The sequence below is a fragment of the Oscarella lobularis genome, chromosome 12 (assembly GCF_947507565.1).
Source record: "Oscarella lobularis chromosome 12, ooOscLobu1.1, whole genome shotgun sequence".
NCBI classification, from domain to species: domain Eukaryota; kingdom Metazoa; phylum Porifera; class Homoscleromorpha; order Homosclerophorida; family Oscarellidae; genus Oscarella; species Oscarella lobularis.
In genome coordinates, this window is record NC_089186.1 from 2,713,358 (window position 1) to 2,738,375 (window position 25,018).

Below are 25,018 nucleotides of genomic sequence, written 5' to 3' on the forward strand. Positions count from 1 at the left end.
AAAGTGGTGCAGACGAGGAAGAGAGAAGACGAAGAAGGGAGTCTTTAGAAGAGAAAAAAGCCGAGAAGGGCATGTGTTCAAAAATGAGTCCCTTCTTCCTCATCGATGAAGCCAGTAGAGTGGAGAGGGAGAGGAAGCGGTTGCCGCCCGGGCCCTTATTCAAAGGGGAGGCGCGGTTTGGCTTACAAAGTCAATAATGTATTCTTAGCAGGCTTGGCTTTCGAACGAGCCAGTAGCCGCCGGGTGACGACAAAAAGACGGCGTATATTCCAACTTTGTCGGCAAGAGAAGCGAAGAAGTGTCGCATTTTGTGAAAAGGGAAGAAATGGCGAAAATTCCAACGCGGGGTGCGGCTTCCTGCGACACGCCTGAAGCCAAAGGTCAACAAAAATCCTCGAATGTAACTGGCCAGTCGAGGCGCCGAGACGTCAGTCGCGTAATCGGCCCGGACACGACGACGACGACGACGCAGACGTCGACGAAAATCGAGCCGTAGAGAAGCACTCCTCGATCGAAGACGTCCCATTGGTAAACGTATATAAAGAAAGGCCCTATCGACGATTCTCCTCCTTTGTGTGCGCGGCCAAAAACGCAAAGTTACATCGCTAAAGAGATCCCGCCGTGTAGACAATAGCGCCGCTGCATGTACGATTCTCCGTCGCCGTCGTTTCGAAAAACGACGTACGAGACGATGGAGGGTGAAAAAAGAGTGTGTTTGTAGCAACGCTTTGTTCGTTCCGAGGCGGCGGGGGCAACGCACACTTCCGTCCCAACGCCGATGGAATGCTTTGGCGCTTCCGCATTAGCGCGCATAATCGAATATTTTCTCTCTCTTTCCATCTAGTATCGCGCCACGATGCTGCGCCTTGTCGCTTTCGTTTCTTTCGTCCTTTCGCTGACATGCGGTACGAAGAATCAACACATCCTCCGTAGCAACAATGAATGACAAACGTTTGTTTCCTTTTCCTTGTAGGAATGGATCTGAGTGCACTCGAAAAAGTGACGACGTGTGAAGAAGTAAAGGCTTATATAGACGCAAACCGCGCCGAAATAGACAAAGCCAAAGGACCGATGACAGCGGCAAAAATAGCCGAAGCATTTCATCCCATATCTCCGAGCGGCGCAATCAAATGCGCAAAAGGAATGGAACTCGTTGCGAAAGCCGAAAGCATGGCGAAAAGCGAAATGGACAAATTGGATGGAGAGAATCCCGACGGCATGGTAGAAGAAATATTTGCCGTGCTGGAACCGGCGCCCGAAGCCGAACACGAAGAACTTCCCGACTGCGAGCAAGTTCGAGCAACAAATACATTCGACGGAATCGAATTTCAATCGGCAAACGGACGATGCAACAACGTCAATCATCCCGAATGGGGAGCCCAGGAAGCGTCGCTCGAACGACTCGCCAAACCCGATTACGACAAAGGTAAAGAATCCGGCGTCCCAATCGGCAATCCCGCGACAATTCGAGGCGGACGTTTACTTCCCGGTGCGCGCGACATCTCGGTGACATTTCACGGAGATGTAGCAAATAACGATTTCGATCACAGTTATCTTCTCATGCAATGGGGACAATATCTCGATCACGACGTCACTCTTTCGCCGACGACGCCCAATTCCAATTGCGACGTTCCTAGCAAGGCAGTTGCGGCAAACTGCTTCAATATTCCCATTCCGAGCGGTGATCCCCAGTTTGATCAAGGAGACATATTCCAACGCAAAGAAATTCCACTTACACGTTCGGCTGCCAGTGACGAGTTGAATGCCTTCTTTACGCGCGAACAATTTAACGAATTGACGTCGTTTATTGACGCCTCCAACGTCTACGGATCGAGTCAAGAACGACAAGAACAACTTCGAGTAAGTCTTGATGCAGGACCTGGTGCTTTGTTGAAAACGCTTGAAGACGGCGAAGGCTTCGAAGCTCTTCCTCTCAATATTCCCGATTTCGAAAACGAGGCTTGTATGGGAAAATTGCCAATCTGTTTACAAGCCGGTGACGTGCGCGCTTCCGAGCAACCCTTTCTCTCGTTTATGCACACACTGTGGGTGAGAGAACACAATCGAATTGTGCGCATTCTCGCCAAATTGAATCCCTCCTGGGGTCAAGATCGTCTTTTCCATGAGGCTCGTCGCATCGTCGCTTCTGTCAATCAACACATTACCTTCAGCGAATATCTTCCCAATTTAATTGGCGGTTTCCTTTTCAAGGCCATCTTTAAGCCCTATGAGGGATACGATCCCACTGTCAATCCTGGCGCTTTAAACGAATTCTCGCACGCCGCCTATCGTATGGGACACAGTCAACTTCGTAACCAACTTGCCCGACTCGATGAGAACTACAAAACACTCAGCGAAATTAATTTTCGACAGGGATTCTTTCAACCGGCGCGATATTTCTCCTGCTTTGAACCTGACGCATCGTACGATAATTATTTCCGAGGATTGCTTGATCGCAATTCGCAGCAAATCGATCGTTTCATCTCCGAAGAATTAAACAATCATCTCTTTGAAGAAGTCGACAAGAAAGGTCAACCAAGTGGACCCGGTCTCGATCTCGCTTCGCTCAATATTCAACGCGGTCGCGATCACGGATTGCCCGGCTATTTGACCATCTTGAGTCAAGCTTTCAACTTTCACAAATCAAAAGGATTGCCCATTCCATCTCCTCTTTTTCTCACCAACGAATTTTTGAAACTCGTCGCAATTTACGGTTTCAATACGTTGGCTCGTGTGGATCTCTGGGTAGGAGGTCTCTCCGAAAGAGCCATGGAAACAGCCTTGCCTGCCGACAAAAGAGACGGAGGTCAATTGGGTCCTACTTTCACCTACGTTATTTCAGTTCAAATGCTTCATTTCCGCGACGGCGATCGATATTTCCATCTCAATCCCAACGTCAATATCTTTGATCCCAGTAAACCACCTGTTCCCGTTCTCACACCGGCTCAAATCGAAAGCATTCAAGCGACGTCCTTGGCAACGTACATCTGCTCAACGGCAAATAATTTCAATACGATGGCAGTGCAACCGCAGGCTTTCCGTTTCCCAGACTCGCCACTCAATTCGCTCACCACACCCTATCCACCGGGCACTTCAAACCAACGTCTTCCCTGTTCCAAAATCATCGAAACAGAGGGAAGCAAGTGCTTGGATCTCTCGCCGTGGGCCAATGACGGTAAACATAACACTCATGATGACGATGATCAATTCTTTATCTTTCTTTCTAGGAAAGGGATGCGTTGATACCGCTCATCCATTCACCTGCCAATTGTTTAAATACTTGGGCGCTTGCACGGGTTCCAACAGTATTGGCGCTTTCTTCAAGGCCAAGTTTAACGTTCCGAACATTTGCGCCTCCACGTGCGACGAGTGCAGCGCCCATCGCGTCTGTTTCCACGACGACTTGTAGTCGTTGTCGTCGCTGGCGTGTGACGACGGGAAAAGAGACGTTGACGTTGACGTTGATTGTCACTTATTCTTATTATTATTTCGTGTTGTTTCACGTGCGTTCTTGTTCATGTTGCTGCTGCTCTTAGGTGAGGTGTTTGCACATGTCTGTCTGTTTGTCTGTCCACGTGACGAATGAAATGTTGATTTGATGAAACCTTCTTCTTCTTCTTCTTCTTCTTCTTCTTCTTCTTCTTCCTCTTCCAGCAGCCAACATCATTGACATTTCCTTGCTTTATTGCAGAAAGTCATGCAAAAGAAATAAAAAAACATACCAAAAACAAGCGAGTAGCAAAAATAGTATTTAAAAAAATTACTGACCCTTGAGTTGACACTGCTTTGGTCGCGAAAAAACGTACATTGTCGCCGGAACGAGAGCCGTACCTTGGGCATTTGTCGTCTTTGTGTGAAAAGCGTTGACAAATGTCCAGCCTTGATTTGCCATCAATCCTAACACCGAAGCACCAGTCACATGGACATCACAAAACCTAAAATCAATAAATTAGACTTTGATGATGAATCTTCACCGATAGACATATACCATCCTCTTTCGTCCTGTTTCTTTTGTTTGGGACCGACTCCTTGGCTTAGGCAGCCCAATACGACAGAACCAACGTCGCCACTCACTCGAATTCCTTTCTCAGCGAAAATTTCTATGGTGACGTAGTAGAGTTGCAAAATTGGATTTTTGCCTAATAAAAATAAGGAATTACGTCAGTGGATAATTGACTCCATTCTCACCTCGCATCAATGTTTGGCCTCGTGAAACGGCTACAGATGAAATTTTCTTTATCCATTCGTCCTTGTGAAGGGGAGGGAGTCAAGTATTTGGTGTAGGCCCTTATGATGCATTACCCGTTCCTCTTTGGCCTTGGCACAGAATATGTAGATTCTGTCTGGAGTTTCAACTTCAAAAGGAAAGGGATACTATAACAAGAAAGAAAAAAATAAATACCGGAATGAATTATTTTTAAAAGGTCGAACGCTCGCATCTTTTGTTGTCTCGTCTTTGCTTGCAGAGACCCTTTCGATGTCTTCGGCATAAATTGTTCCGGCCGCATCTTTATCCTATTGAAACATTTGCGCACGTGGTGGAGTGGGCGTGGCATCTACTCACCGAGTCGCTTTTGTAGTAGTGAAATGCTCGATTGTGCAGCACGCACCAGCGACGTTTCCATCCCTGTTTAAATTAGCTTCGAGAAAGTCTTCGTATTGATCGAATAAGACCTACTTTTTTATTGTCTTGACCTCCACGCTTGTGTAGCCATCCGCGCGTCGTCTAAAAACACACATAGAGCTTCTCCACAATACCTCTAATCGTTCTCTTACGGAGGAGGAAGCCATCGTCTCGTCTAAACGGCTCCGCGAGGCTCACGCGCGGAGGAGGAGACTTCACATGCGCATTGCTGCAGACGATAGGACACGTGATCGTTTTATTTTTCTTGTTTCCATGGAAAGGCGAACGATGTACAGGGTCTCCAATCCTCATTTAGACGCTTTATCGAAGGATAATCTTTACCATCTTGGTCTTTCGACTGAAGACGATCTCCAACGACTGTTTGGTGACGTCAAAGTGAGAGGGCGTGGCTTCCTCTTGTTTCTTCTTCGAGCACTGCTCGACTCTGTAGTTTGTCTGTCTCGGCGGCAGCGTATCTCGTATGGAAGGCCTGTCGGTGTTTCTGCACGAAAAACTGGAGATTCCGCTTCCGGAAGATGGAAAACCGACGAATTTGTGTCGAACCGATCGCTACGTTCTCTTCAAAGTCGGTCCCGTCATTGCGGCGAACGTGAGACGTCTGCACGCGCGTGAGAAACACTATAATAATGCAATATTTAACAGCACGGGATGGGAATGCCGTCCCTAAGCATTCTTCTTCACGAATTGGCGAAACTGTTGCATTATGCTAAAGTCGAAGATCCCGTATTTATTCGTCTGGGAACTTCGGGCGGAATAGGTTAGGTTATAACATTTCGACAGGAATTATTATGAATCATCGTTTGCGTGTTTTAGGCATTCCTCCCGGAAGTGTCGTTGTTACGGACGCGGCGTTTGACGGAAGTCTCCGTTGCCAACACGAAGATATTGTTCTTGGAAAAGTGAGAACAACGCCGGCTATTTTGAATAAAGAACTCGCTCAAGAAATCGTCTCATTGTGTGGAGACGTTGATTATCAAGTCGTCATTGGATCCACAATGGCTACATCAGATTTCTATGAAGGCATACAGTAGAATTTATTTATTTATTTATTGATCCTTATTTATTTTCGTCTATAAAGGTCAAGGACGTCTTGATGGGGCTTTGTGTGAATACACGGAAGCGGACAAGATGGAATTTCTAGAGCGTTTAAAAAAGATTGGAATAAAGAATATTGAAATGGAAGCAACCCAATTGGCTGCCTTCTGTCATCGAGCCAATATCCGCGCCGCCGTCGTTTGCGTCACTCTTCTCAATCGACTCAATGGAGATCAAGTGGACATTCCTCCCAAAGTGTATGCAGACTATCAAAAACGCCCAATGGAAACTGTCTATCAATACATCAAGAAACACGTGGAGAAGAAGAAGGATGATGATGACGTAGATGAGCCAGCAACGAAGAAGGCCAAATGAAATGAAATACTTTTGTTGTGTAACCCTATTTGTTGTTTCTTGACAATTTTTTTTGAGATCACTTGCTTGCAAATAGGAATTACTCTCTTGCTGTACCCTGTGCCCTTCTATCTGCTGCTACATAGTAAGTTCCTACAAAGGCGGAGGAGTGAGTTTATCATACATTGTCTATATGTTACTCACCATAATTGCGTTTACAATGTCGTTTGAATTATTCCTCAATGCCTTTATTGCCTGAGAAGACGGAAATGGTTAGCCCCGACGTCATGATGGAACACACACGTGATTTTACCTTTGATCTCTTTACGTTTGCTTGTTGCATCACTAGTTCAATGTCCTTTTGCTCAACTCCTTCCTCATCAACCTGAAGAAAAATAATAGATTAATAGGATTTGACTATGATGATGTATAATCCTCACTTCTTCCTCTTCTTCTTCTTCGGATTCTTCTCCAGCTGCTGTACCCTTGGTTTCATCACTTGCAACAGTTGGTATTCCTTCAGCTGCTTTCAGTTTCTCAGCAGCCTGAAACACTCATCATTAGGAAATAGTCCCTTCCCTTATCCTTCATATACATATATTTACCTGCATTTGCGCTTGCTGCGCAATATCTTCAATCTAAAAATAAAAAGAGGAAACCAGTGTCGTCATCTGTCTTTCTGTCGCGAAAATTTTACTTTGGCTTCGCCGAAAACGATGTGAATGTCGGAGCCGGGACTTTTGTAGACGTCCGGTTTGGCGATGACGAATAAAATGTTTTTATTTTTGCGTATCGTCACTCGACTGATTCCCGGCACGAGTTTGAGACCCAATTTCGACATCGCTTTGCGCGATTTCTTCTCGCTTCGACTCTGTTTCGCTTTGCTCACCGATTCTTCGCCCGTCAAATTCGCTCCTGCTGCGTCACTTGCGCCAACGTTAGGCGCTCCTTCATCCGCCGAATCGCCGTCGGATGCCGTTTCGTTGTCTGTAACAGCCGTTCCGCTCTTCTTTCCACTATCGAGATTCGTTGCTGCAATGCTCACCTTTCGGTTTGTCTTCCGGTGCCGAGTCGATTTCTTCGATTATTGGGCCGCTCATTGTGTGTCTGCGTTCGTGAGAGATGCGCTTGTTAAGTCGACTTGGTCGTAGTGGCTGCGATTGGCGAGATTTACCTCGATTGCGTACACCGCGTTGACGTTTTGTATGGGAGCACGTCCGGGGTTGTAAAGCACTGTACGGGAGATAAAGATAAAAGATGGCTAGCGATCTCGAAAGCCAAAGTCCTTGGAAAGGAGGCGTAGGCGACTTCAGCGAAAGATCAATACGATTTGGTACGGAAAGAATTTCTCTTGCGCTCTCATAACCCGATTTTCTCTTCTCTAAAGCATTCATTCGCAAAGTTCGTCATCATTCGACTTTTTCCCGCCGCGATCGAGCTTTTTTTCTCTCTTAGGTTTACGTAATCTTGGGATTGCAATTGCTGATTACGACGTCGATTGTGCTCACTCTCTCTTATGTGTAAGTCCGAAATCGAAAGTGGAGGGAAATAATTAAATAATAATTAGGAATGCGGCAAGAGAGTACTTGGGGGAACACATGTGGGTGTTTTGGACATCATTGTACGTTTAGAATCTATAGTTTTATTATTGATTTATTGATTTATTTCTTTAGTGGAATTTCCATTGTTCTCATCATTGTTTTGGTTTGCATTCCTAATTTAAGGTACTAGTAGCTACACATGCATCTCTCAATTGAATGCGTGCTTCAGACGAACTGTCCCAGCTAACTACATTTGCCTTTTTGCTTTCGTAAGTCCAAGATTTTATGATCTTATTTGAATTTTTTGGGGCAGACTTTGGCCGAATCATTTCTTGTGGGATCCATTGCCAGGTCAGTTGATCAACCCTAGTCTTTGTTTCTTTGAGTATTCATTATTTTCTTTAGCTTGTATGCTCCTGATGCTGTATGCATGGCTATAGGAATTTGTGCTGTAAGTGCGCACGTTAGTTAAATCACCACAGTCAATGAGCTCTTTTTCTTTATATTTATACAAGGCCGTTTGTTTGGCTCTGACGCTCTTTGCTTTCAACACTAAGGCAAGTCATGTGTTTCTTTAGATAGACTCAGAGTTAATTAATTAATTAATTCTTAGTTTGACTTCACCTTGTGGGGAGGATTTCTCTACGTTTTTCTTGTGATTGTCGTCATTTTTGGTCTATTTTCCGCTGTTTTTTACACATCCTACAGCGAGGTATTCTCCTAAACATTCGTTCTCCCGCGGAGCTAATTGAAATTGTTTTAGTTTCGAATACTCAATTTAGTGTATGCGAGTTTGGGAGCTCTTGTCTTCAGTCTCGTAAGAAAATACAGTCTATAGTTATGATCTGATGGGTTTTCTTTTTAGTATCTTGTTTTTGATACTCAACTCATGTTGGGAGGAAAGCACAAGTACAGTCTGAACCCCGAGGAATATGTCTTTGCTGCTCTCAATCTTTACCTTGATATCATCAATCTCTTTATTCTCATTCTCCTTCTCGTTGGGGGTGGACGAAGGTAAAGAGAACGAATTTTAAAACAGAACTGCATATCTCTTTGTGTGTTCGCTGAAGTCTTGTACGTACGTACTGTAGAGATCGTTGTGTCCCGTATACTACTTAGCTGGCTCTCGTCTTCGCGCACTTTTCCTGTCTCTGAAGCCGCCCTTTTCGGACTTCGTAGGTGTTACAAAGTCTGTCGCTACGCGATCGCGGCGTTTCTTCTAGGCGTTCGCAAGAAAGGATGAGTAACTTACCCGGATGCGTGAGTCATGACGACCTGAAAATAGGCCACGCCCCGTCTAAGCAACATGGCGTCGTCTCCTCCTCCGCCCTTGACTCCTTCGCTACTTTCCCGTTCGACGAGTCTCGATAAAGCACCTCATACGCCGCAGACGCCGCAGACGCCTCAAACTCCAACATTTGCGACGGCGTCGAGTTTGTCCGAAGAAACGGAAGCGTCGAAAGAGTTCGATGTCTTCACGATGGCTCGAGTTTATCGAGGAAATACGTTGGATAGCGATCAGGAAGCGTCGGACGACGAGAACGAGCCGTTGAGCAAAGCGGGAGCGTGGACGATGGAAGAAGCAGCTCATCTTTGCCGAAGAAAAATGATCCGTCTACAGGGTCTTCACATCGAACAATTTAAACGATTACGTCACGTTCTGCAGCTGCGCTACGATCAATATCGTCGCGATTTGGAAAAAGCGAAGCGGGAGCCCCTTTCGGGACCCGTGCTCGCGCGAGCAATGTCGCCGACATTTCGAGCCGAATCGCGCGCCTTGCGACGTTATCGAAAGCGAAAAGGCGACGAAGCGCTTTTGCGAAGTTCTCTCAACGATCGACGAGTGGCGGGCGTCTATGGGGAAGAAGCGGCGGAAAAGGGGGCCCAGAGACGAAGTCAAGCCGTAAATCATAATTCCAAGTGTCAAGCGACAATCGACGTCAATGTCACGTGTATGAGAACGAGTATGCCTTTCTCTTCCTACTGTTTCCAACGTCAGTTTAATCATTAAAATTAATTAATTAATTAATTAGCTATTTATTGTGCGTTTAGATATTTGTACGGATTCGAAGCAGCTACTCTATTCGCCGTGCGCGCGTTATCCGTGTTTGGAACCGGTGGCAAAATCGTCTCTGGATCCTCACTGTCTTCTCCATGCCACTCTTGCTACACCCGAAACAATGTGCAATGATATTATCAAAGCGAGAGACTTGAATCGAGAAGTGATTGAAGAAAGGAAAGAGAGAGAAAAAGAGAAAATTGATGAGGATCCCATGGATGGAATAAGTGCCATTGCAGATGATGGGGATGTGACGTCATTTAAAAAATATCTTAATCTTGATTCTACGGCGGCAAAATTGTTGAAATCGAGTAGCGATGACGGATCAATGGACGGAAAGGAGAAGAGCGAAAGACAGGAAGAAGAGGAAGTAGAAGAGGAAGTAGAAGAGGAGGAAGATGATCAAGAAGGACGTGGGAGTGGAGCTAAGGGAAAAAGCGGTGAATTGTCTTACAGTCACGTGCTGTCTTTGGCTTCGGTGAAGAGCGAGGAGGAGGAGGAGGAGCCTGAGGAGGAGGAGGAAGAAGAAGAAGAGAGCGAGGAACATATGCAATTAGCTAAACTGAATGTCGAAGATGACGCTGAGGATGATGACGTGGAAGAAGAAAAGAAAGAAGACGACGACAAAGAGGATAGCACAGCTATTGAATGAGTGTTAGCTTATAGTCACGTGTCTATTAACCCGGACAAGTTTGATTGATTCAATAATCGCTAAATAACCCTGAAATAAAAATTGTACAATTGCATAATGATATGCTCCAGGTAGTGCTAGGTACTGTACTGCTTGTTTAGTGGTGCTGGTGCTGGTGCTGGAGGTGCTGGAGGTGCTGGAGGTGCTGGTGGTAGTGCTGGTGCTGGAGGTGCTGATGATGACGATAATTGATGATGATGATGATGATGATGATGATGATGACGATGATGGGGTACCTAGCTACCTAACCGAACTACCTAGCTACCTAGCTACCTAGCTACCTAATTATTATTTAATTATTTAATTATTTAATTAATTAGCTATGTAATACCTTCTTTTTGAAGCGATGGGGCAGGCAGATGAGGCGGCTGCGTCGTCTTCGCGTGTTCTGTTAAAGAATTAAAAAATTATTAAAATTTGCTACCTACAATAACGCGATCTTAGGCTGCGCGCGGATTTGCTGGCCGCGCAGACGACTTGATCCTTGCGGCGTCGTTCCGGCGCTTGCAACGACGATCTAGGCAAAAGCAACAGCAAAAATAAATAAATAAATAAATAACTACAGATACCACTGGCGACATCCGGCGGCGGCGGCGGCGGCGGCGATCTTCATCCGTGCGACGAGGCAAGGCGAACCTAAACTAAAAAAAGGCAGAAAACGAAAAAATGCGCACACAATACAGAGGACCTCAAAATTGATCTTCATCCTTCCGTCGTCGTCGTCGTCGTCGTCGGCGGCGGCGGCGATTCGTCCCTCTTCTTCATCTGGCATCCAACCTAAATCTCAAAAAAAGGAAGTACGGGAAAAAATAAGGGCTTCATACAGATACCTCTACTTCCGGCGTCTTCGTCTACTTCCGGCGTCTTCGTCCCACGTCCGCATCTAAAACTAGAAAGCGCAAGCAAGTGAAATGTGAACGCGTTATATACAGATACCTCGTGCCTTCGTCCCATCGTCCACTTACCGCCGTCCACCTTGCCCTTGGCCCGGCGCTCCTCTTGCAAATCTAAATCTCAAAAAAAGCAAGTACCGGAAAAAAAAGGCACTCTATACAGATACCTGTTAGATAGCCGGCTTCGTCTACTTCCGTCGTCTTCGTCCCTCGGCCCACGCGGCCACGTCCGTATCTAAAACTAAAAAGGAGAAAGCATGGGCAAAATGTGGGCGGTAAATACAGATACCTGGTGCCTTCGTCCCATCGTCCACTTACCGCCGCCGTCCTGCTGTCCTTGCTTGGCCTCCTCCTCCTCTTGCGAGCAAACCTAAATCTTAAGAAAAAGAAAGCAAAACGAAATTTTGAGCAAATCATACAGATACCTCGTTCAAAGACGTCTTCGATGGGGCGTAGCACTCTTCGTCCTCTTCGTCGTCCTCTCCTCCTCGTCGGCGACGATCTGCCAAAGAAAACATAATGTAGAGTGAAGACAAAATAATTATTTATTATGTAAATATTAATTAATTAATTAATTATTTTAATTACATATTAATTAATTCCTCTAATTCCTCTACCCTACACTGCCTCTAATTCCCTCTAAAATGAAGACTATAGATAATGACGTGTAGATGACGTGAAATGAAGTGTAAATGACGTGAAAAGAAAAGATGATAGATGAGATAATGACGTGTGTAGATGACGTGTAAATGACGTGTAAATGACGTGAAAACGAGTGTAGATGACGTGAAAAGAAAATACGATAGATGACGACGTGTAAATGAAATGAAAATGAAATGAAGATGACGTGTAAATGACGTGAAACGAAGGTTAGATGAAACATGATGGAAGGAAGGTGAAGGAAGGTGAAGGAAGGTGAAGGAAGGAAAAATGAAGTGTAAAAAGTTGATTGAAAGTGGAGATAATGAAATGAAGGCTGACAGATGGCTGTGAAACACTGGAATAGAATCCGTACGTGAAACTGGCCTGATCTGTACCTAAAACGGCACACGAGTTAGAAAGATTCAAAAACGATACATAATTAAATAGCTAGTAAATTCACGTGACCCGTTTGACCACTCCTCTCCCAGGGGGTAGTGGTCACTCGCCAGTCGAGAGCTGCAAAAACAAGCGAAGAATCGTCTTACCGTGGCGACTTACCTAATCTCGTCAAGCGCGCATTGAGATCTTCGTCTGCTCCGTTCGAATAATTGCAAAGAACCTAAAAAGGGGTCCCTGTCACTAGAAACGGACGTAGACGTCGCGAAAAGACGTGAAGAGGAGCGAACGTCGCGAAGAAAGACGCACGAGCAGCGAAAAGGGCGAGAAAGGCATCGAGTGCCGCACGTGGCGAAGAAACGCACGGAAAGAATATAAAAAGCGTACGAACCTGTAGGCGTGACCACAGCGTGCACGCTTGGCTTCTTCATCGTGCGAAAACGAGAGGAAAAAGGCCGAATGCTCGCGAACGAGCGAGCGAGTCTTCGCGGCTGCTGCTGCTGCTCCGCTATCTGCACGATTAATGTCTGCTCTTTGTCTGCGATTGCGTGAGAAGAAAAACTAGAAGGTGTTTCGACACGTGCCATTGACGTTCTCATTGCGTAGGCAGATAAATATATTTAGCCACGTGAGTATTTAACCTATGCGTCTGTCACCACATATGGAGTCATTTATTCTTTCTTCTCTTCTTTGTCTTATCTATTTTTCGTTCGATTAATGCCTTCATCTTTTTTCCCTTTCTCTCCAGTTTTTTTCTTCGTGCTTCACCTCTTCCTCCGCCGCCACATGTTGCCTCAACGTTGATCTTTCGGCCTCCAAGAACAGAATGATTAAGCTGAAGAGAAAGCTAAAATAAATGATATAAGATAGAGTAGCCACATAGCACAGCATTTCTAATACTAACAAGGTAACTTTTTGAATTGCTGAATTCTACGAAAGCACAACCACGTGATTGTCCTGTATCTTTTGAAGAAAGAAGACGAACATCTCGAATATTTCCTAAGACAGAATAAGAACAAGTAAGAATTCAGGAACGTTATTTGCCATGCCGGTTTTTTTGAAGTGTTTTCTGACGTCATCGGCTGTGACGTTGAACGGAAGATTGCCAACGAAAATAATGCATTTTTTCTTTTCATCATCTACTACAGGCTCAGCAGGCTCAGGTTCGAGCTCAGGTTCAGTCTTAGGCTCAGTCTTAGGCTCAGTCTTAGGCTCAGTCTTAGGCTCGGAATACTCAGAGGCTTCCTCCTCTTTCTTCTCATTCTTCTTCGCCCACCAGCTAGATTTTGAGGATCAAAATCAAATGTTTAGGTAACGTTCTTGCAATTACGCTCTTCTTCGCTTTCTTCTCTCTGTCAAATCGCTGTATTTTCGCTTCGGAGCTTTCGCCGACTCCATTTCGCGCATGCGCACTTTCCTGCAATCATGACGAGCATCGCATCGAAGCTTCTCGACGAGCTTATGGGCAAAAACCGAAATCTCGGCTCGAGTGAGCGAGACAAGATTGACCTGGAAATCAGTTGGTCGGATTCGAAAGTAAGAAGGGGCCCCAGTGGGGGAGAAAGAGAGAAAAATCGACGAATCTTATATTCGATGTAGGTATGTAAGCATTTTCTCTGCGGATTTTGTCCAAACGAGATGTTCACAAACACGAAAGCTGATTTGGGTAAGCAGATTCATGTCCTAAATTGGATTTGAATTTTTAAAAATTTCTTAGGACCGTGTGGAAAAATGCACGATGAAAAATTGAAGGAACGTTACGAGCAGAGCGAGAAGAAAGGGAAAATGGGCTACGAAGAGGATTTCTTACGGTACTTGGAGAGTCTAGTCAATGATCTGGACAGGAAAGTGAAACGAGGCAGAGAACGATTGAAACAGAGTGAAGAATACAGAGATAGTGCTGTAAGAGAGAGAGAAGAAATAATTAAATAGTATTTATATGGGGGGTGGGGGGTAGCCTCAAGCGAAATTTGGGCCGGAAATGACAGCGAGACTTGATGAACTATCGCGTATGATAAGTGAGAGTGTGGAACAAGTGAGAAAGAGAGATGAGAAAGGGATCATAAGTGTATCTATACTAGGGTGTGTGTATATATATAGATGGAAACATTGGGAAATGAAGGCAACGTAGATGAGGCACGTGAAGTCATGCTCAAAGTTGAAGATCTGAAACGAGAAAGAGAATATTTGATCAACGTAATTTAATTAATTAATTAAAAATATTATTTAATTAATTTTTGTGTTTAGCAAAATCGTCCCAAAATGGACGTTATGATGGAAGATGACATTGAAAAGCGCATGGAAGTGTGCGATGTTTGCGGTTCGTTTTTGGTTGTCAATGATCTTCAGATTCGCGTTGATGCTCACGTGATGGGAAAGCAGCATCGTGGCTACGCGACGTTGCGTCAGAAATTGAGAGAACTCAGGGTAAGACACGCCTCCTGCCTTTTCTCCTCTTCATTCTGGCACGTGATCTCCTCTCTGAAGTGCAAGGTATTAGGGGTGGGGTGGGGTCCCTTTAGAGAATAACTCCTCTGTTTTCACTCTCGAATCTTGGTCACATCGAGGTTAGACTAAAAGAGAGAGATTTATTGATTCATCATGTTTATTATGTGATGTCACGTGTGCTAGTCTATAAAAAACGTAACTCATTCGGTGGAAGGTTAGAGTGGGCGGGGCTAATGTGGGGAAAAAAGGGAAAGAAAGGAATGTTGGTTTGTCGACGGTGTCACGTGATCTTGTGCCGTTGCAGACGGAGAAAGATAAGATACGAGAGGAACGACGTCGTCAATGGGAAAGGGAGAGAGAAGAGAAAAGACATAGAAGGTGTGGTGGTCACTCATTAATTATTAATATAATTAATTAATTAATAATACGTAAAGATCTCGGTCGAGGGAGAGGCGTCATCGCAGTTACAGGAGCCGATCCCGATCGCGCAGCCGTTCTCATAGTCGCGAGAGAGAATACAGTGGGAGCCACAGGAGACACTCCTCTCATCATAGTCGTCGCGATTCGCGCGACAGATAAGGGAAGGACATTAACAAGCAAACAGACAGACAAACTCTTCTTTTACGTGTCTGTGTGTGTGTCTATGTAGCAGTGTACTTGAGAAAAGCCTTGCATCCCCGTCACCCCCTCCTTATCCTATTACATCCTATGATTATTCTACTTTAATGTGTAGGAGTGCTTTGGGTTTTTCGTCGTCTTCGTCGATGATTTCGCCGGGTTCAATATCCCCTTCGTCGTCCAATCGAGGTTTCTTTGACGGTTGATGCTCGTGACGATGACTGGTCTGATGACGATGACTCTGATGATGATGATGATGTTTTTTAGATGACGATGACGATGATGAACTGCTGTGCCGTTCGGACGAATGATGACGATGACTTCTTTCCACGTCTTTCTCTTTTTCTTCTTTGTGCCGATCTGGCTTCTTTGAATGTGAATGATGAGACGATGAAGAAGACGATGAAGTCGATTGATGATGATGATGGTCATGACTTCGATGGTGACGATGACTTGATGATGATGATGATGATGATGACGATGATAGTTCTTTTCTCCTTTCGTCCACCAATTCCGATTCCTTTCTTGATCGATGATGATGGCGATCATGATGATGATGATGATCGTCACTTCCGCTGTTGTCTGACGACTTTTTTGTTCGTTCACTCGATGCTCTATCACTTTTTGATTCGCGTCTTTCGTTTTTTGATTCAATCGTCGTCACTTTCTTTGATTCAGGAGATTGAGCCTTGGGCGGCGGCGGCGGCGGCGGCGGAAGTGGCGGCGGAAGTGGCGGAGGAAGCGGAGGCGGAAGTGGCGGCGGTGGCTTCGCCTCCGGCGGTAAAGGCGGAAGTGCCGGCGGCTTTGGCTCCGCTGGTAAAGGCGGTAAAGGAGGCGGTTTTTTAGGAGTGGGTGGTAGAGGAGGCGCTCCTCTTCCTCCTCCTCCTCCTCCTCCTTCTTTAGGTCGATGTGGAGAAGAATGTTGCTGTTCGTGTTTCAGCGTCGGTGGTTTGGGAAGAAGTGGAAGACCCTTCAAAGTCGACGACTCTGATTTCGTTTTTAATAACGATGACGAGAGTTTAGAAGAAGAAGACGAACTTCCTGCAACCAATCTCTAAGAAATACCCATGTCTCTATAAGTCTAATACTTTCTCTACCCTTACCAATGATGATGATGATGATGATGATGATGATGATTGCTGAGATGAAGAAGCGTGCGCTGCTTTGCATTGGGAAAGTTTCTTCTTTAATTTGCTAGGCGTTTTCTCAAGGGTAATCAAAAAGTCTTCAGTTAAAGCTAAAAATTGAATGAAGACTAAGAAGAAGTTTTTGAAATTCCCAACTGCCTCACCGTCGAGTTTCTCTTTTGTTATGGAACTATTGACGTACGTCCACCAATCTTTATTATCTTTTGATCTCGGTATCTAAAAGCGAGATGAACTCTATACTGTGTATTAGGTACGTGTGGAATCTCTTACCTGAAGGTTTGCCCACTTGTAGGCCAAGTGTATGCATACGCATGCGACAACAGACGGTTCATACTCCAAGCAGAGCGTTGTTAAGTGAAGACTAACAACTCTTCATCATCAAAGGAGGCTAAGTCTCATAATAGTCTTTCACCTATTCGTAGCCATAAAATAGGCAGTCTGAGACAATTCTTTGCTTGCTACAAATAATACAGAGAGACGTCGACGATTATTACTATATAATTATTTCTAGTACTGACCGTGAATGAGTTGAGTTGCCTTTACTACGTGTGTATGAGGATGGTCAACGGACACTTCAAAGCCTTATAGACGACACGTACATGTATATAAGAAACAGGTCCATCCTATTATTGGCCACCTAGAGTTTGAAGCATAACGAGTTCCTGTACTACAAGATTCTCAGCCATTTCCTTGAATTTCTAATGATATGAATAATAATAATGAGTAAGCTATGTTAGTTAAATATACGCAGTGGACGACCTCGCTTTCCGGACTCAATCCGGGTTTATCTCGATTGAGACAGGCATACAAAGCGAGAACAACGTGTCTCAATTTTCGTGGCTGTTCTTCCACTTTGGCTGACAAAAATACGGCGCAACCAGCAATTTCCTAAAAGCGATGATGATTAGAATTAAAGAGAAAGAGATTTGTGGCTTATATACAGTGCGAGGAAATTTGGTAAAAGATTGAAAAACGTAGAAACGATGCATATAACATATGGCTGTATTGATGACGAGTTGCGTACTAAAATTGACGAGTTAGATAGTAAGAATGAATATTAGTTGTTTCAAATTCGTACACTTTTAGTTTTTGGCCGAGATCTTGGATGAGATTCGCGCACTGTTGTCTATAGGCGAGCTCCTTTTCGGCTGACATTCCCGCTTCGAACGAGGGAGTCTTCTTTAGACGTTCTTTCGTAAAATACCAGCGTGATTCACGCTCTCCTGACGACGTAGCGACTGCACTAGTGCTCGTTGTTGTTGCTGCTGCCATATTTGAGCCGGGACCTAAGCCCGACTAAAGGTCCGTAATGAAAAGGCGCCGTTCTGACGAAGACGTCGAAAGCAGGCTGTTTTGCAGTGTTTGCAAAGTTCGTCTGTCTTCAGGTGACTTTTAATAGTCTTTCCTTTCGGTTCGAATTGTTTTGCGGGTGCAGAATCGCTTTTTGAGACACACATTGCCGGTAAAAAGCATCGTGAGAAGGAGAGGAGAAGAGAGGAAAAGGAACAAGTTGCAAAGAAAAGCATCTACGTACGAAACTTTTCACGCGAAACGACCGAAACCGAAATCGGAGCAGCATTCGAAAAATTTGGCGAAATCGTCAAAATTGTCGTCGTTCGTAGCGATCACGTGAGTAGAAAATTATTTGAAAATTAGAAACGTAGAATAAAAGTCTGTTTAGGGCTCCTATGCAATTGTGGAATTTTCCCGAGCTGAAAATGCCTTTTGTGTACTCCAACAAAGTGAACCAATTTTCGTTGGAACAAAAAGAGTCACTGTCAAACCACGCAATGTAAAAGAAAAAGAAAAAGCGGAGAAGGATCATCATCATCATCGTCATGGTATGGGAGAACCGGAATCAAAACGTAGCAGAGCGCCACGTGATTCCCAGCGACATTCCAATCAATCGTCGTCATTTCTGACGCAATTTTTGACGTCGCCACTTTTGGAGCGTCTCAAATCAGTCAAATCGATTAGTGAACAAGCTGAAATTCTTATTGGTGAATTGAGTTTATCTCAATCGGGTATTGACGAGCGTCTTCGTTTGTGCGCCGAAATTCAGTCAGCTCTCTCTCACGTCTATCATCAATGTGTCGTTCTTCCTTATGGATCAACATCCAATGGATTAGGAACAGTTGGCTGTGATTTAGACGTCACCGTTTTGCTTGAGCCTCTTCCCGCCGTTGATACCTTGGCAACGTACCGAAAATGTATTCCTTCTTCTTCTCCAAGTCCAACTAGGGCTGTTCATCAATCGAGCCAGCAGGGTGGCACTGACGTTCTTGATACTTGTGCCGCTTGCTTGTCGCGAAATGTATTAGGCATTGATCGTCTCGTCGTCATTCGTGCGACGAAATGTCCTCTTCTCAAATTCTACTATCGCAATCTCGACGTTAATTGCGACGTTTCAATCAATAACCGGTAAGGGTAAATGGCTTTTGTGGTGGTATAGAGTGGTTGATGTTTTCTTCTCTCTCTCTCTCTCTCTCTTTCTCTCTCTGTACAGACTTGCTCTTGAAAACACGGCACTCCTATCAGCCTACGTAGGTATGGGAGATTGGGTTCGTCGATTTTTGTTTCTCGTTCGCCTCTGGGCTCACGTACGCCATTTCAGTGGCTTTCATTCGCCAGGACTCTTCTCCGGCTACGCGTTGACATTGATGGCTATACACTATCTTCAGCAGAGCGGACACGTTCCTTGTTTGAGTCAAACGTACGATAAGGAAACGGAATCACCTAGGCGCCGAATTGTTATTGACAAATGGGATTGCACGTTTGCTGAACCACTGCCACTCCAAGCTCAGTCAGAGCCAGATCTTGGTAATGGAGATTCTTCTTTATTTCTGTAAAGGCGAGTATTTGAATTCTAGGTTTACTCCTTGTTGGATTTTGGAAGTACTACTCCTCATTTGATTTCTCGTCGCGAGTCTGTGCCATTCACACGACTCTCATTTCTGACAAGACGACTCTACTTGCCCAATTTCATCGTTTTCTCTCCCCCTCTCAATCTCCGTCAACCGACGTTCGTCCATTGCCTCTCGTCTGCGTTCAAGATCCATTTGAACGCGATCACATCACAACGCAATCCGTTTCACCGAATACATTGCGAACATTTCGCCACGATTGTTGCTCAGCTATCTACATACTGACAGAGATTGAAGGTCAGTTTTCCGCCTTACTCCAACCGCCGACACTCAAGCCAAAAATCATCTGCCTCTCATTTGACCGTGTCAAAAAATTATTGGCTATTCCAGAGGAGGAGGAAGAGAAGAGTGTGACGCTTGGGTTACTTCTCTTCTACATTTGTCAATCGTTGCAGAAGGAACTGTGTATTCGTGTGCATTCATTGTCCGCTGAAAACGAGTTGAAATTGAGTGATGAGGAGGATTCGTTGTCAATTCAAAGAATCGTCTCTGGGCAAGAGGAGAGTGTTCGTCGTATTGGTGGAAGGCAACGATCGTGCGTTGGAGCTCATTGTTCGGTTCAATCTAGAAGGTGGATGAGAAGGAGACAGGCACGTCGTGGAGGAACTCATGAAAATAATCACACTATATTACGTTTCAATGTATTTGTTTCTGAATTTTCTCCTCAGCCAGATCGTCGACGCGGATTCGATATTCACTTTGTACCCATCTGCAGTCCTGTGGAATCTGATTTTCAATTGTGTTTTGCCTTTTATAAAAAATGGATACTTGGACAGAGTGGGGGCGGTGGTCAAGAAGAAGAAGAAGAAGAAGAGGGAGAGGAAGAGGGAGAGGGAGAGGGAGAGGAGGAAAACGCAACTCTCAGTGACTAATATGCGTGCTGATGCTGTTTTTTTGTTCTTTGAATTTGTTGCACAGGTTACGTCACGCGATCGCTCGCAAGTCCCGTATATAAAATGGCCGGTATCTTGTTCGAAGACATCTTCGACGTGAAAGACGTCAATCCCGAAGGAAAGAAGTTTGAATTAGGTACGATATGACATCGTTTTCGGAGCATACGTAGGCACGTTGCTCTAGTATCGCGTCTCCACTGCGAAAGCGAGAGTTTCAAGATGGATTTAGTTCTCGACGTCAATAGTCAACTTTATCCCGTCGATATAGGCGATAAATTTCGTTTAGTTTTAGCAACGACTCTTCGCGAAGACGGTAAGTAGAGAAAAAGTTATTTTATGACGTATTGAATTCCGGCCGGGGTTTCAGGAAAACCTGATGACGAAGAATTCGTTGAACCGACGTCATCAACAAGTGTAGCAGCTTCAGGGGCATCTGTGACAAGCAGAGCAGATAGTTTTGAATATGTCATGTACGGTAAAGTCTATCGATTAGAAGGTCACGAACACGAAGCAGCGCGACTGTAAGATAAGAAGAAGACGACGACATTTTTTTATTTATGAAAAAAAATATTTTCTTTTTATTTTATGATAGTGGCGCCTATGTTTCGTATGGAGGATTGCTTATGCGACTCGAAGGCGATGCTAATCATCTTCAGGGTATTGAAGTCGATCAAAATGTTTATTTACTTATGAAAAAACTCGCTTTCTAAAACGCGCACGTACAGTAGAAGTACGCAAAGCTACGCACTTGTTAGCGCGCTTAGCCAAACGACAATGAAGTTGCGTCAGATTCGAATTGTGTGTAGATCGGCGCGTTTACGCTGTCTCTATCTAAGTAAGCTACTCGGATTCGACTCGATCGACGTCGAAAATTCAAATTGCTTCGCTTCTTCGTCACCCGGTCGATCGCTCGCTTTCTTTTTCGATGAAAATAAAGCGATTTCGTGCGATAGCGTCGACGAAGCGCTTATCGAATTGCCACGCGTCGAAAACGTGCTCGATCGAGCGAAAGCGTACGGTTCTACTATACGAATTGCTTCGAATCCTCGTCGACATGTTATTGACACTCCAGTTGGAAATTTTAAACTTTCCTTTATACGATCCGGGACATTAGACGCTCCCAAGTCATCGTCAAGTCATCATGATGATCTTGAACATGTAGATCATGTTACTCTTGCTCTCACTTCTGGATCGTCCAATTTTGTTTCAAAATGGTTTGAAAAGTGTTTGGGATTTCGAAGATTTTGGATTAATGATAAAGAAATGGATGAAGGATATGTGATTCGTTCAGAAAAGTCTCGAGGAATTCGTCTATTAGGAATGGAATTGGCAGGGGAAAAAACGTCATCATCATCATCATCATCTTTTGATGATGATAATTTCAAAATTGTTTTAGCTGAACCTTTGCCTGGATCAGGTAGACGTGACACGCCTTTTTCCTTTCCTTCTCTAAATTATTCATAGGTCCAAATCAAATTGACACGTTTCTGAAAGAACACGGTAGTCCTGGCGTTCAACACTTGGCATTTCATACAAGCAATATTATTCAATGTATACAACGTCTAAAGGGGTTTGGAATGGAATTCATACCCCTACCTTCAGGATATTATATGCTTGTAAGTAGCATCATAAATGATGTTCAATATATCATATATGTATTCTATATCTCCTAATATATTATAGGATTCAAAACGGTTAGAGATGATGGACGTTGGTTTGCCTATTGAAAGTCTAAGAGATAATGGAATACTTTTTGACGTGCAACAACGAAAAGATGATCGATACCCTTATCCCCCCTATCTGTTACAAACATTCACAAAGCCTTTGTTTGAGAAAGACACTTTTTTTCTTGAACTTATTCAACGGTGTCAAGGGGCACAGGGTTTTGGAGAAGGAAACATTCGAGCTCTATGGAGAGCTTTAGAAAATCAATATCACGGCGGTCAAGGCAATTAATTGAACGAGAGAAAGAACACATATTTATTCATAATATATTGATTAGTCTTTACGGAGAGGAAATGTGTGCGTTTCCACTCCATCTTTCGTCACTATCTTAATGACTAATCCATCACCTGTGTAAATATCTCGTTCAGCAGCAGCCGTAAATACGTCTTTGATCAGAGCAATTGCTTTGGCGGCGTTCAAAGGCTCTCGTTCTACATCAACTTGATTTTTAAATCCAATCTGGGTGGGTTAGATAGATACAATCAATGTGAGGTTTTTTTAATTTGAATCTATACTGACTTGATTGTCTAGAAGAGGCTGGAGCAGATTGGCTGCCGTTCCTCCAGCTCGAAAGACTTCTCTTTCATATGAGCCAACGGGATCAAAACTATAGATGGCACCTTTGCCTGCCAAAAAATCAATCAATCAATCAATACAAATAGACTAAGTATCAGCGATTACCTTCACTGTCCAGTCCTGCAATGACATTGTAGGTATAATAGGGAAAGAAGCGCTTGTAATAGAGAATCGTCGAAAGCATTTGAGCTACTGCACTCGAACTCATGTCCTTATGATGGGCATATTTATACGTCTATAGACGAACGATTGACGCGTTGTGATGCAGCTACTATTAGTAGTGGCTCGTTCTTACCTGAAGTCGTGTGGCCAAGTGTTTGTTCAACGTCAGACAATCGCCTTGAAAGCCGCAGCAGCCGAGGATCGTCGAATCAGTCCTAAAATGAAGTCGACTTGTCATCTTTCGCGAAAAATTCCAACGTACAGCGTGTAAATCTTCGGAACGTCACGAGAATGAATACGAAATCCTTCGCTGAGACGCGTGTCGCTCGCGATAAGAGCAAAATCGTCGCCCGAAACGCCGACAATCGTTCTATATCCATCGCTGAGTAACGAAAACGTACAAACGATTTATTCTTCGTACCCGCCGTTGAGAACGTAAGGAGAAAACCTCGCCATCTTCGCTTTTATCGATGAGCACGCGCAGTGTTATTAGGTGATCACGCGCAGCAAAACTGAGCCAAAGCGGAAAGAAGACGTCGACGAAGACGAAGAACGCAGCGCGCTAACACATTTAGCAAGTGGGGCCCCGCAATGGGGTACTCGAATAGAGATGAGGCCCCTCGTTGGGATCTTCGCTGCTAATGAAAAAACGAAGCCCTACGGCCTATTTCGCAGCATTGGCAACAAAGCTAAAGGTAAGAAAACGCCCAAAGTGACGCGACAAAGCAGCGCGTTGCGAAAACAGAAAAAGCAAAGAAACGTCGTCGCTCTCCTCGCATAAGTACTCCGCGCGTTCAATAAACACCACCGAAGTCTTCGCGCAACGCGAAAATCCCCTTTCGCACCCGAAAAACAGCCCGTCTCGCAAGAACGCGAAGATCGCGCACGTGGGTGAGGCCCCTCGCAGGGAATCGCTGACAAAGAAACGGTTTCTACGCCACAATCGCGCTTCGAAAACCAAATTCGCAGCACGAAATTGAATGTATAATAACAGCGAAGCTTAGCGTGAGGCGCAGTAGCGCCGAAACGATGGAGAAGACGCGATTTTCTGTTTAATGCCCTCGAAACGCCGCAGAAAGCTAAACCGCGCTCGCGCTTTCATTCGCTTCGATGTTTAACGCTTTCTTTTAGCAGCGATCGCCTTCGAACGCTTTCAAAACGCCGAAAAACAAAGAAAACGGTAGGAGAATCGCGCAAAATCAGACGATATAGAAAACGATTAAGCAAACAGAACGTACAACAATCTACTCGTCCTTCTTCGTTAACTGTGTGCTAAAACAAAAAACCGAATTCGAAACATAGAAAGTCGCAATTTTAGAGACCTATAATTTCTATATAAGTAATGAAGCACTCCCGAAAAGAGGGAGGGCCGCGGGTGCCTGTGGCAGTTGATCTCGCTCAACGTCACCACACCCCGCCCCGGGCAAGCGCCGCCCACACCAAGGGCGCATGCGCAAACCACGCCCAGCTTAGCCCAGCTTAGCCCAGCTTAGCCCAGCTTAGCCCAGCTTAGCCCAGCTTAGCCCAGCTTAGCCCAGCTTAGCCCAGCTTAGCCCAGCTTAGCCCAGCTTAGCCCAGCTTAGCCCAGCTTAGCCCAGCTTAGCCCAGCTTAGCCCAGCTTAGCCCAGCTTAGCCCAGCTTAGCCCAGCTTAGCCCAGCTTAGCCCAGCTTAGCCCAGCTTAGCCCAGCTTAGCCCAGCTTAGCCCAGCTTAGGGTTAGGGTTAGGGTTAGGGTTAGGGTTAGGGTTAGGGTTAGGGTTAGGGTTAGGGTTAGGGTTAGGGTTAGGGTTAGGGTTAGGGTTAGGGTTAGGGTTAGGGTTAGGGTTAGGGTTAGGGTTAGGGTTAGGGTTAGGGTTAGGGTTAGGGTTAGGGTTAGGGTTAGGGTTAGGGTTAGGGTTAGGGTTAGGGTTAGGGTTAGGGTTAGGGTTAGGGTTAGGGTTAGGGTTAGGGTTAGGGTTAGGGTTAGGGTTAGGGTTAGGGTTAGGGTTAGGGTTAGGGTTAGGGTTAGGGTTAGGGTTAGGGTTAGGGTTAGGGTTAGGGTTAGGGTTAGGGTTAGGGTTAGGGTTAGGGTTAGGGTTAGGGTTAGGGTTAGGGTTAGGGTTAGGGTTAGGGTTAGGGTTAGGGTTAGGGTTAGGGTTAGGGTTAGGGTTAGGGTTAGGGTTAGGGTTAGGGTTAGGGTTAGGGTTAGGGTTAGGGTTAGGGTTAGGGTTAGGGTTAGGGTTAGGGTTAGGGTTAGGGTTAGGGTTAGGGTTAGGGTTAGGGTTAGGGT

At 44.9% G+C, this 25,018-nt stretch overlaps 12 protein-coding genes and 2 long non-coding RNA genes across 15 annotated transcripts; 8 read left to right on the top strand and 6 right to left on the bottom strand.

The window, feature by feature from the left end:
• The first annotated feature begins 368 nt into the window (after positions 1 to 368).
• On the top strand, positions 369 to 3,604 carry LOC136193717 (lactoperoxidase-like). The gene is made up of 4 exons (XM_065982668.1): positions 369 to 528; positions 845 to 905; positions 974 to 3,175; positions 3,228 to 3,604. The coding sequence occupies exons 2-4, from the start codon at positions 857 to 859 to the stop codon at positions 3,407 to 3,409; spliced, it is 2,433 nt and encodes an 810-aa protein (XP_065838740.1). The 5' UTR covers positions 369 to 528; positions 845 to 856; the 3' UTR covers positions 3,410 to 3,604.
• Positions 3,605 to 3,666: 62 nt separating this feature from the next.
• Positions 3,667 to 4,884, bottom strand: LOC136193726 (RAC family serine/threonine-protein kinase homolog). Its single transcript, XM_065982678.1, has 8 exons — positions 4,777 to 4,884; positions 4,679 to 4,726; positions 4,565 to 4,627; positions 4,432 to 4,515; positions 4,303 to 4,374; positions 4,189 to 4,249; positions 3,989 to 4,139; positions 3,667 to 3,935 (listed from the first exon to the last, which is right to left on the bottom strand). Exons 1-8 carry the CDS (start codon positions 4,789 to 4,791, stop codon positions 3,761 to 3,763), a joined length of 669 nt encoding a protein of 222 aa, XP_065838750.1. The 5' UTR covers positions 4,792 to 4,884; the 3' UTR covers positions 3,667 to 3,760.
• LOC136193722 (uridine phosphorylase 1-like) lies at positions 4,864 to 6,150 on the top strand. The gene is made up of 5 exons (XM_065982673.1): positions 4,864 to 5,020; positions 5,076 to 5,234; positions 5,288 to 5,402; positions 5,459 to 5,665; positions 5,724 to 6,150. Exons 1-5 carry the CDS (start codon positions 4,898 to 4,900, stop codon positions 6,053 to 6,055), a joined length of 936 nt encoding a protein of 311 aa, XP_065838745.1. The 5' UTR covers positions 4,864 to 4,897; the 3' UTR covers positions 6,056 to 6,150.
• On the bottom strand, positions 6,053 to 7,284 carry LOC136193727 (nascent polypeptide-associated complex subunit alpha-like). The gene is made up of 8 exons (XM_065982679.1): positions 7,209 to 7,284; positions 7,080 to 7,141; positions 6,732 to 7,021; positions 6,640 to 6,672; positions 6,475 to 6,579; positions 6,348 to 6,419; positions 6,239 to 6,289; positions 6,053 to 6,187 (listed from the first exon to the last, which is right to left on the bottom strand). Exons 2-8 carry the CDS (start codon positions 7,132 to 7,134, stop codon positions 6,173 to 6,175), a joined length of 621 nt encoding a protein of 206 aa, XP_065838751.1. The 5' UTR covers positions 7,135 to 7,141; positions 7,209 to 7,284; the 3' UTR covers positions 6,053 to 6,172.
• On the top strand, positions 7,253 to 8,689 carry LOC136193724 (protein lifeguard 1-like). The gene is made up of 12 exons (XM_065982676.1): positions 7,253 to 7,367; positions 7,422 to 7,435; positions 7,490 to 7,554; positions 7,602 to 7,655; positions 7,708 to 7,758; positions 7,805 to 7,844; positions 7,889 to 7,926; positions 7,981 to 8,026; positions 8,091 to 8,132; positions 8,189 to 8,287; positions 8,339 to 8,392; positions 8,441 to 8,689. The coding sequence occupies exons 1-12, from the start codon at positions 7,292 to 7,294 to the stop codon at positions 8,591 to 8,593; spliced, it is 732 nt and encodes a 243-aa protein (XP_065838748.1). The 5' UTR covers positions 7,253 to 7,291; the 3' UTR covers positions 8,594 to 8,689.
• Positions 7,688 to 8,818, bottom strand: LOC136193730 (uncharacterized). Its single transcript, XR_010671426.1, has 3 exons — positions 8,534 to 8,818; positions 8,200 to 8,319; positions 7,688 to 8,147 (listed from the first exon to the last, which is right to left on the bottom strand). It is a non-coding gene; the product is annotated as an uncharacterized lncRNA (long non-coding RNA).
• On the top strand, positions 8,749 to 10,383 carry LOC136193718 (KAT8 regulatory NSL complex subunit 2-like). The gene is made up of 2 exons (XM_065982669.1): positions 8,749 to 9,569; positions 9,628 to 10,383. Exons 1-2 carry the CDS (start codon positions 8,882 to 8,884, stop codon positions 10,284 to 10,286), a joined length of 1,347 nt encoding a protein of 448 aa, XP_065838741.1. The 5' UTR covers positions 8,749 to 8,881; the 3' UTR covers positions 10,287 to 10,383.
• A 2,671-nt stretch (positions 10,384 to 13,054) lies between these two features.
• Positions 13,055 to 13,672, bottom strand: LOC136194235 (uncharacterized). Its single transcript, XR_010671552.1, has 3 exons — positions 13,587 to 13,672; positions 13,161 to 13,535; positions 13,055 to 13,103 (listed from the first exon to the last, which is right to left on the bottom strand). It is a non-coding gene; the product is annotated as an uncharacterized lncRNA (long non-coding RNA).
• On the top strand, positions 13,670 to 15,387 carry LOC136194232 (luc7-like protein 3). Of its 2 annotated transcripts, none has more exons than XM_065983295.1 (8): positions 13,670 to 13,792; positions 13,856 to 13,922; positions 13,974 to 14,158; positions 14,214 to 14,291; positions 14,357 to 14,452; positions 14,504 to 14,749; positions 15,009 to 15,082; positions 15,139 to 15,387. In XM_065983295.1, exons 1-8 carry the CDS (start codon positions 13,682 to 13,684, stop codon positions 15,281 to 15,283), a joined length of 1,002 nt encoding a protein of 333 aa, XP_065839367.1. In that variant the 5' UTR covers positions 13,670 to 13,681; the 3' UTR covers positions 15,284 to 15,387. The 2 variants fall into 2 exon arrangements, with proteins under 2 accessions (XP_065839367.1, XP_065839368.1); XM_065983296.1 differs by having other exon boundaries at positions 14,504 to 14,683.
• On the bottom strand, positions 14,876 to 17,748 carry LOC136194230 (cyclin-T1-like). Its single transcript, XM_065983292.1, has 10 exons — positions 17,549 to 17,748; positions 17,412 to 17,493; positions 17,230 to 17,358; positions 17,108 to 17,168; positions 16,989 to 17,051; positions 16,883 to 16,928; positions 16,741 to 16,831; positions 16,614 to 16,686; positions 16,426 to 16,559; positions 14,876 to 16,376 (listed from the first exon to the last, which is right to left on the bottom strand). Exons 1-10 carry the CDS (start codon positions 17,740 to 17,742, stop codon positions 15,417 to 15,419), a joined length of 1,833 nt encoding a protein of 610 aa, XP_065839364.1. The 5' UTR covers positions 17,743 to 17,748; the 3' UTR covers positions 14,876 to 15,416.
• A 24-nt stretch (positions 17,749 to 17,772) lies between these two features.
• Positions 17,773 to 20,348, top strand: LOC136194229 (speckle targeted PIP5K1A-regulated poly(A) polymerase-like). The gene is made up of 5 exons (XM_065983291.1): positions 17,773 to 17,855; positions 17,906 to 18,099; positions 18,152 to 18,891; positions 18,977 to 19,290; positions 19,341 to 20,348. The coding sequence occupies exons 1-5, from the start codon at positions 17,780 to 17,782 to the stop codon at positions 20,264 to 20,266; spliced, it is 2,250 nt and encodes a 749-aa protein (XP_065839363.1). The 5' UTR covers positions 17,773 to 17,779; the 3' UTR covers positions 20,267 to 20,348.
• On the top strand, positions 20,332 to 21,077 carry LOC136194234 (DNA-directed RNA polymerases I, II, and III subunit RPABC3-like). The gene is made up of 4 exons (XM_065983298.1): positions 20,332 to 20,423; positions 20,472 to 20,600; positions 20,655 to 20,808; positions 20,880 to 21,077. Exons 1-4 carry the CDS (start codon positions 20,351 to 20,353, stop codon positions 20,995 to 20,997), a joined length of 474 nt encoding a protein of 157 aa, XP_065839370.1. The 5' UTR covers positions 20,332 to 20,350; the 3' UTR covers positions 20,998 to 21,077.
• LOC136194231 (4-hydroxyphenylpyruvate dioxygenase-like protein) lies at positions 21,062 to 22,335 on the top strand. The gene is made up of 3 exons (XM_065983294.1): positions 21,062 to 21,704; positions 21,752 to 21,903; positions 21,971 to 22,335. Exons 1-3 carry the CDS (start codon positions 21,062 to 21,064, stop codon positions 22,241 to 22,243), a joined length of 1,068 nt encoding a protein of 355 aa, XP_065839366.1. The 3' UTR covers positions 22,244 to 22,335.
• Positions 22,244 to 23,301, bottom strand: LOC136194233 (proteasome subunit beta type-1-B-like). The gene is made up of 6 exons (XM_065983297.1): positions 23,172 to 23,301; positions 23,013 to 23,120; positions 22,884 to 22,965; positions 22,694 to 22,823; positions 22,532 to 22,638; positions 22,244 to 22,471 (listed from the first exon to the last, which is right to left on the bottom strand). Exons 1-6 carry the CDS (start codon positions 23,204 to 23,206, stop codon positions 22,286 to 22,288), a joined length of 648 nt encoding a protein of 215 aa, XP_065839369.1. The 5' UTR covers positions 23,207 to 23,301; the 3' UTR covers positions 22,244 to 22,285.
• Positions 23,302 to 25,018: the final 1,717 nt, after the last annotated feature.

Coding starts and splice junctions, on each gene's coding strand:
- LOC136193717 (XM_065982668.1), top strand. CDS start 857: ATGCTGCGCCTTGTCGCTTTCGTTTCTTTCGTCCTTTCGCTGACATGC. Junction 906..973: donor CGTCCTTTCGCTGACATGCG/GTACGAAGAATC, acceptor TTTTCCTTGTAG/GAATGGATCTGAGTGCACTC. Junction 3,176..3,227: donor CTCGCCGTGGGCCAATGACG/GTAAACATAACA, acceptor CTTTCTTTCTAG/GAAAGGGATGCGTTGATACC.
- LOC136193726 (XM_065982678.1), bottom strand. Junction 4,375..4,431: donor AGACAACAAAAGATGCGAGC/GTTCGACCTTTT, acceptor TTCTTGTTATAG/TATCCCTTTCCTTTTGAAGT. Junction 4,250..4,302: donor CCAAGGCCAAAGAGGAACGG/GTAATGCATCAT, acceptor CCCCTTCACAAG/GACGAATGGATAAAGAAAAT.
- LOC136193722 (XM_065982673.1), top strand. CDS start 4,898: ATGGAAAGGCGAACGATGTACAGGGTCTCCAATCCTCATTTAGACGCT. Junction 5,021..5,075: donor GACTGTTTGGTGACGTCAAA/GTGAGAGGGCGT, acceptor TCGACTCTGTAG/TTTGTCTGTCTCGGCGGCAG. Junction 5,666..5,723: donor TACATCAGATTTCTATGAAG/GCATACAGTAGA, acceptor TCGTCTATAAAG/GTCAAGGACGTCTTGATGGG.
- LOC136193727 (XM_065982679.1), bottom strand. CDS start 7,134: ATGAGCGGCCCAATAATCGAAGAAATCGACTCGGCACCGGAAGACAAA. Junction 7,022..7,079: donor ACCGGAAGACAAACCGAAAG/GTGAGCATTGCA, acceptor CGGCTGTTACAG/ACAACGAAACGGCATCCGAC. Junction 6,420..6,474: donor AAGAAGAAGAAGAGGAAGAA/GTGAGGATTATA, acceptor ATTTTTCTTCAG/GTTGATGAGGAAGGAGTTGA.
- LOC136193724 (XM_065982676.1), top strand. CDS start 7,292: ATGGCTAGCGATCTCGAAAGCCAAAGTCCTTGGAAAGGAGGCGTAGGC. Junction 7,927..7,980: donor CTTGTGGGATCCATTGCCAG/GTCAGTTGATCA, acceptor TATTTTCTTTAG/CTTGTATGCTCCTGATGCTG. Junction 8,288..8,338: donor TTTACACATCCTACAGCGAG/GTATTCTCCTAA, acceptor AAATTGTTTTAG/TTTCGAATACTCAATTTAGT.
- LOC136193718 (XM_065982669.1), top strand. CDS start 8,882: ATGGCGTCGTCTCCTCCTCCGCCCTTGACTCCTTCGCTACTTTCCCGT. Junction 9,570..9,627: donor CTCTTCCTACTGTTTCCAAC/GTCAGTTTAATC, acceptor TTGTGCGTTTAG/ATATTTGTACGGATTCGAAG.
- LOC136194232 (XM_065983295.1), top strand. CDS start 13,682: ATGACGAGCATCGCATCGAAGCTTCTCGACGAGCTTATGGGCAAAAAC. Junction 14,750..15,008: donor TCTCCTCTCTGAAGTGCAAG/GTATTAGGGGTG, acceptor GTGCCGTTGCAG/ACGGAGAAAGATAAGATACG. Junction 15,083..15,138: donor GAAGAGAAAAGACATAGAAG/GTGTGGTGGTCA, acceptor TAATACGTAAAG/ATCTCGGTCGAGGGAGAGGC.
- LOC136194230 (XM_065983292.1), bottom strand. CDS start 17,742: ATGGCAGCAGCAACAACAACGAGCACTAGTGCAGTCGCTACGTCGTCA. Junction 17,169..17,229: donor GATTGAGTCCGGAAAGCGAG/GTCGTCCACTGC, acceptor TCATATCATTAG/AAATTCAAGGAAATGGCTGA. Junction 16,832..16,882: donor TATTTTATGGCTACGAATAG/GTGAAAGACTAT, acceptor AAGAGTTGTTAG/TCTTCACTTAACAACGCTCT.
- LOC136194229 (XM_065983291.1), top strand. CDS start 17,780: ATGAAAAGGCGCCGTTCTGACGAAGACGTCGAAAGCAGGCTGTTTTGC. Junction 17,856..17,905: donor CAAAGTTCGTCTGTCTTCAG/GTGACTTTTAAT, acceptor TTGCGGGTGCAG/AATCGCTTTTTGAGACACAC. Junction 18,100..18,151: donor TCGTCGTTCGTAGCGATCAC/GTGAGTAGAAAA, acceptor AAGTCTGTTTAG/GGCTCCTATGCAATTGTGGA.
- LOC136194234 (XM_065983298.1), top strand. CDS start 20,351: ATGGCCGGTATCTTGTTCGAAGACATCTTCGACGTGAAAGACGTCAAT. Junction 20,601..20,654: donor AACGACTCTTCGCGAAGACG/GTAAGTAGAGAA, acceptor CCGGGGTTTCAG/GAAAACCTGATGACGAAGAA. Junction 20,809..20,879: donor GAACACGAAGCAGCGCGACT/GTAAGATAAGAA, acceptor ATTTTATGATAG/TGGCGCCTATGTTTCGTATG.
- LOC136194231 (XM_065983294.1), top strand. CDS start 21,062: ATGAAGTTGCGTCAGATTCGAATTGTGTGTAGATCGGCGCGTTTACGC. Junction 21,705..21,751: donor TGAACCTTTGCCTGGATCAG/GTAGACGTGACA, acceptor AATTATTCATAG/GTCCAAATCAAATTGACACG. Junction 21,904..21,970: donor CTTCAGGATATTATATGCTT/GTAAGTAGCATC, acceptor AATATATTATAG/GATTCAAAACGGTTAGAGAT.
- LOC136194233 (XM_065983297.1), bottom strand. CDS start 23,206: ATGGCGAGGTTTTCTCCTTACGTTCTCAACGGCGG. Junction 22,966..23,012: donor GTTCCGAAGATTTACACGCT/GTACGTTGGAAT, acceptor ACTTCATTTTAG/GACTGATTCGACGATCCTCG. Junction 22,639..22,693: donor TGCAGGACTGGACAGTGAAG/GTAATCGCTGAT, acceptor ATTTTTTGGCAG/GCAAAGGTGCCATCTATAGT.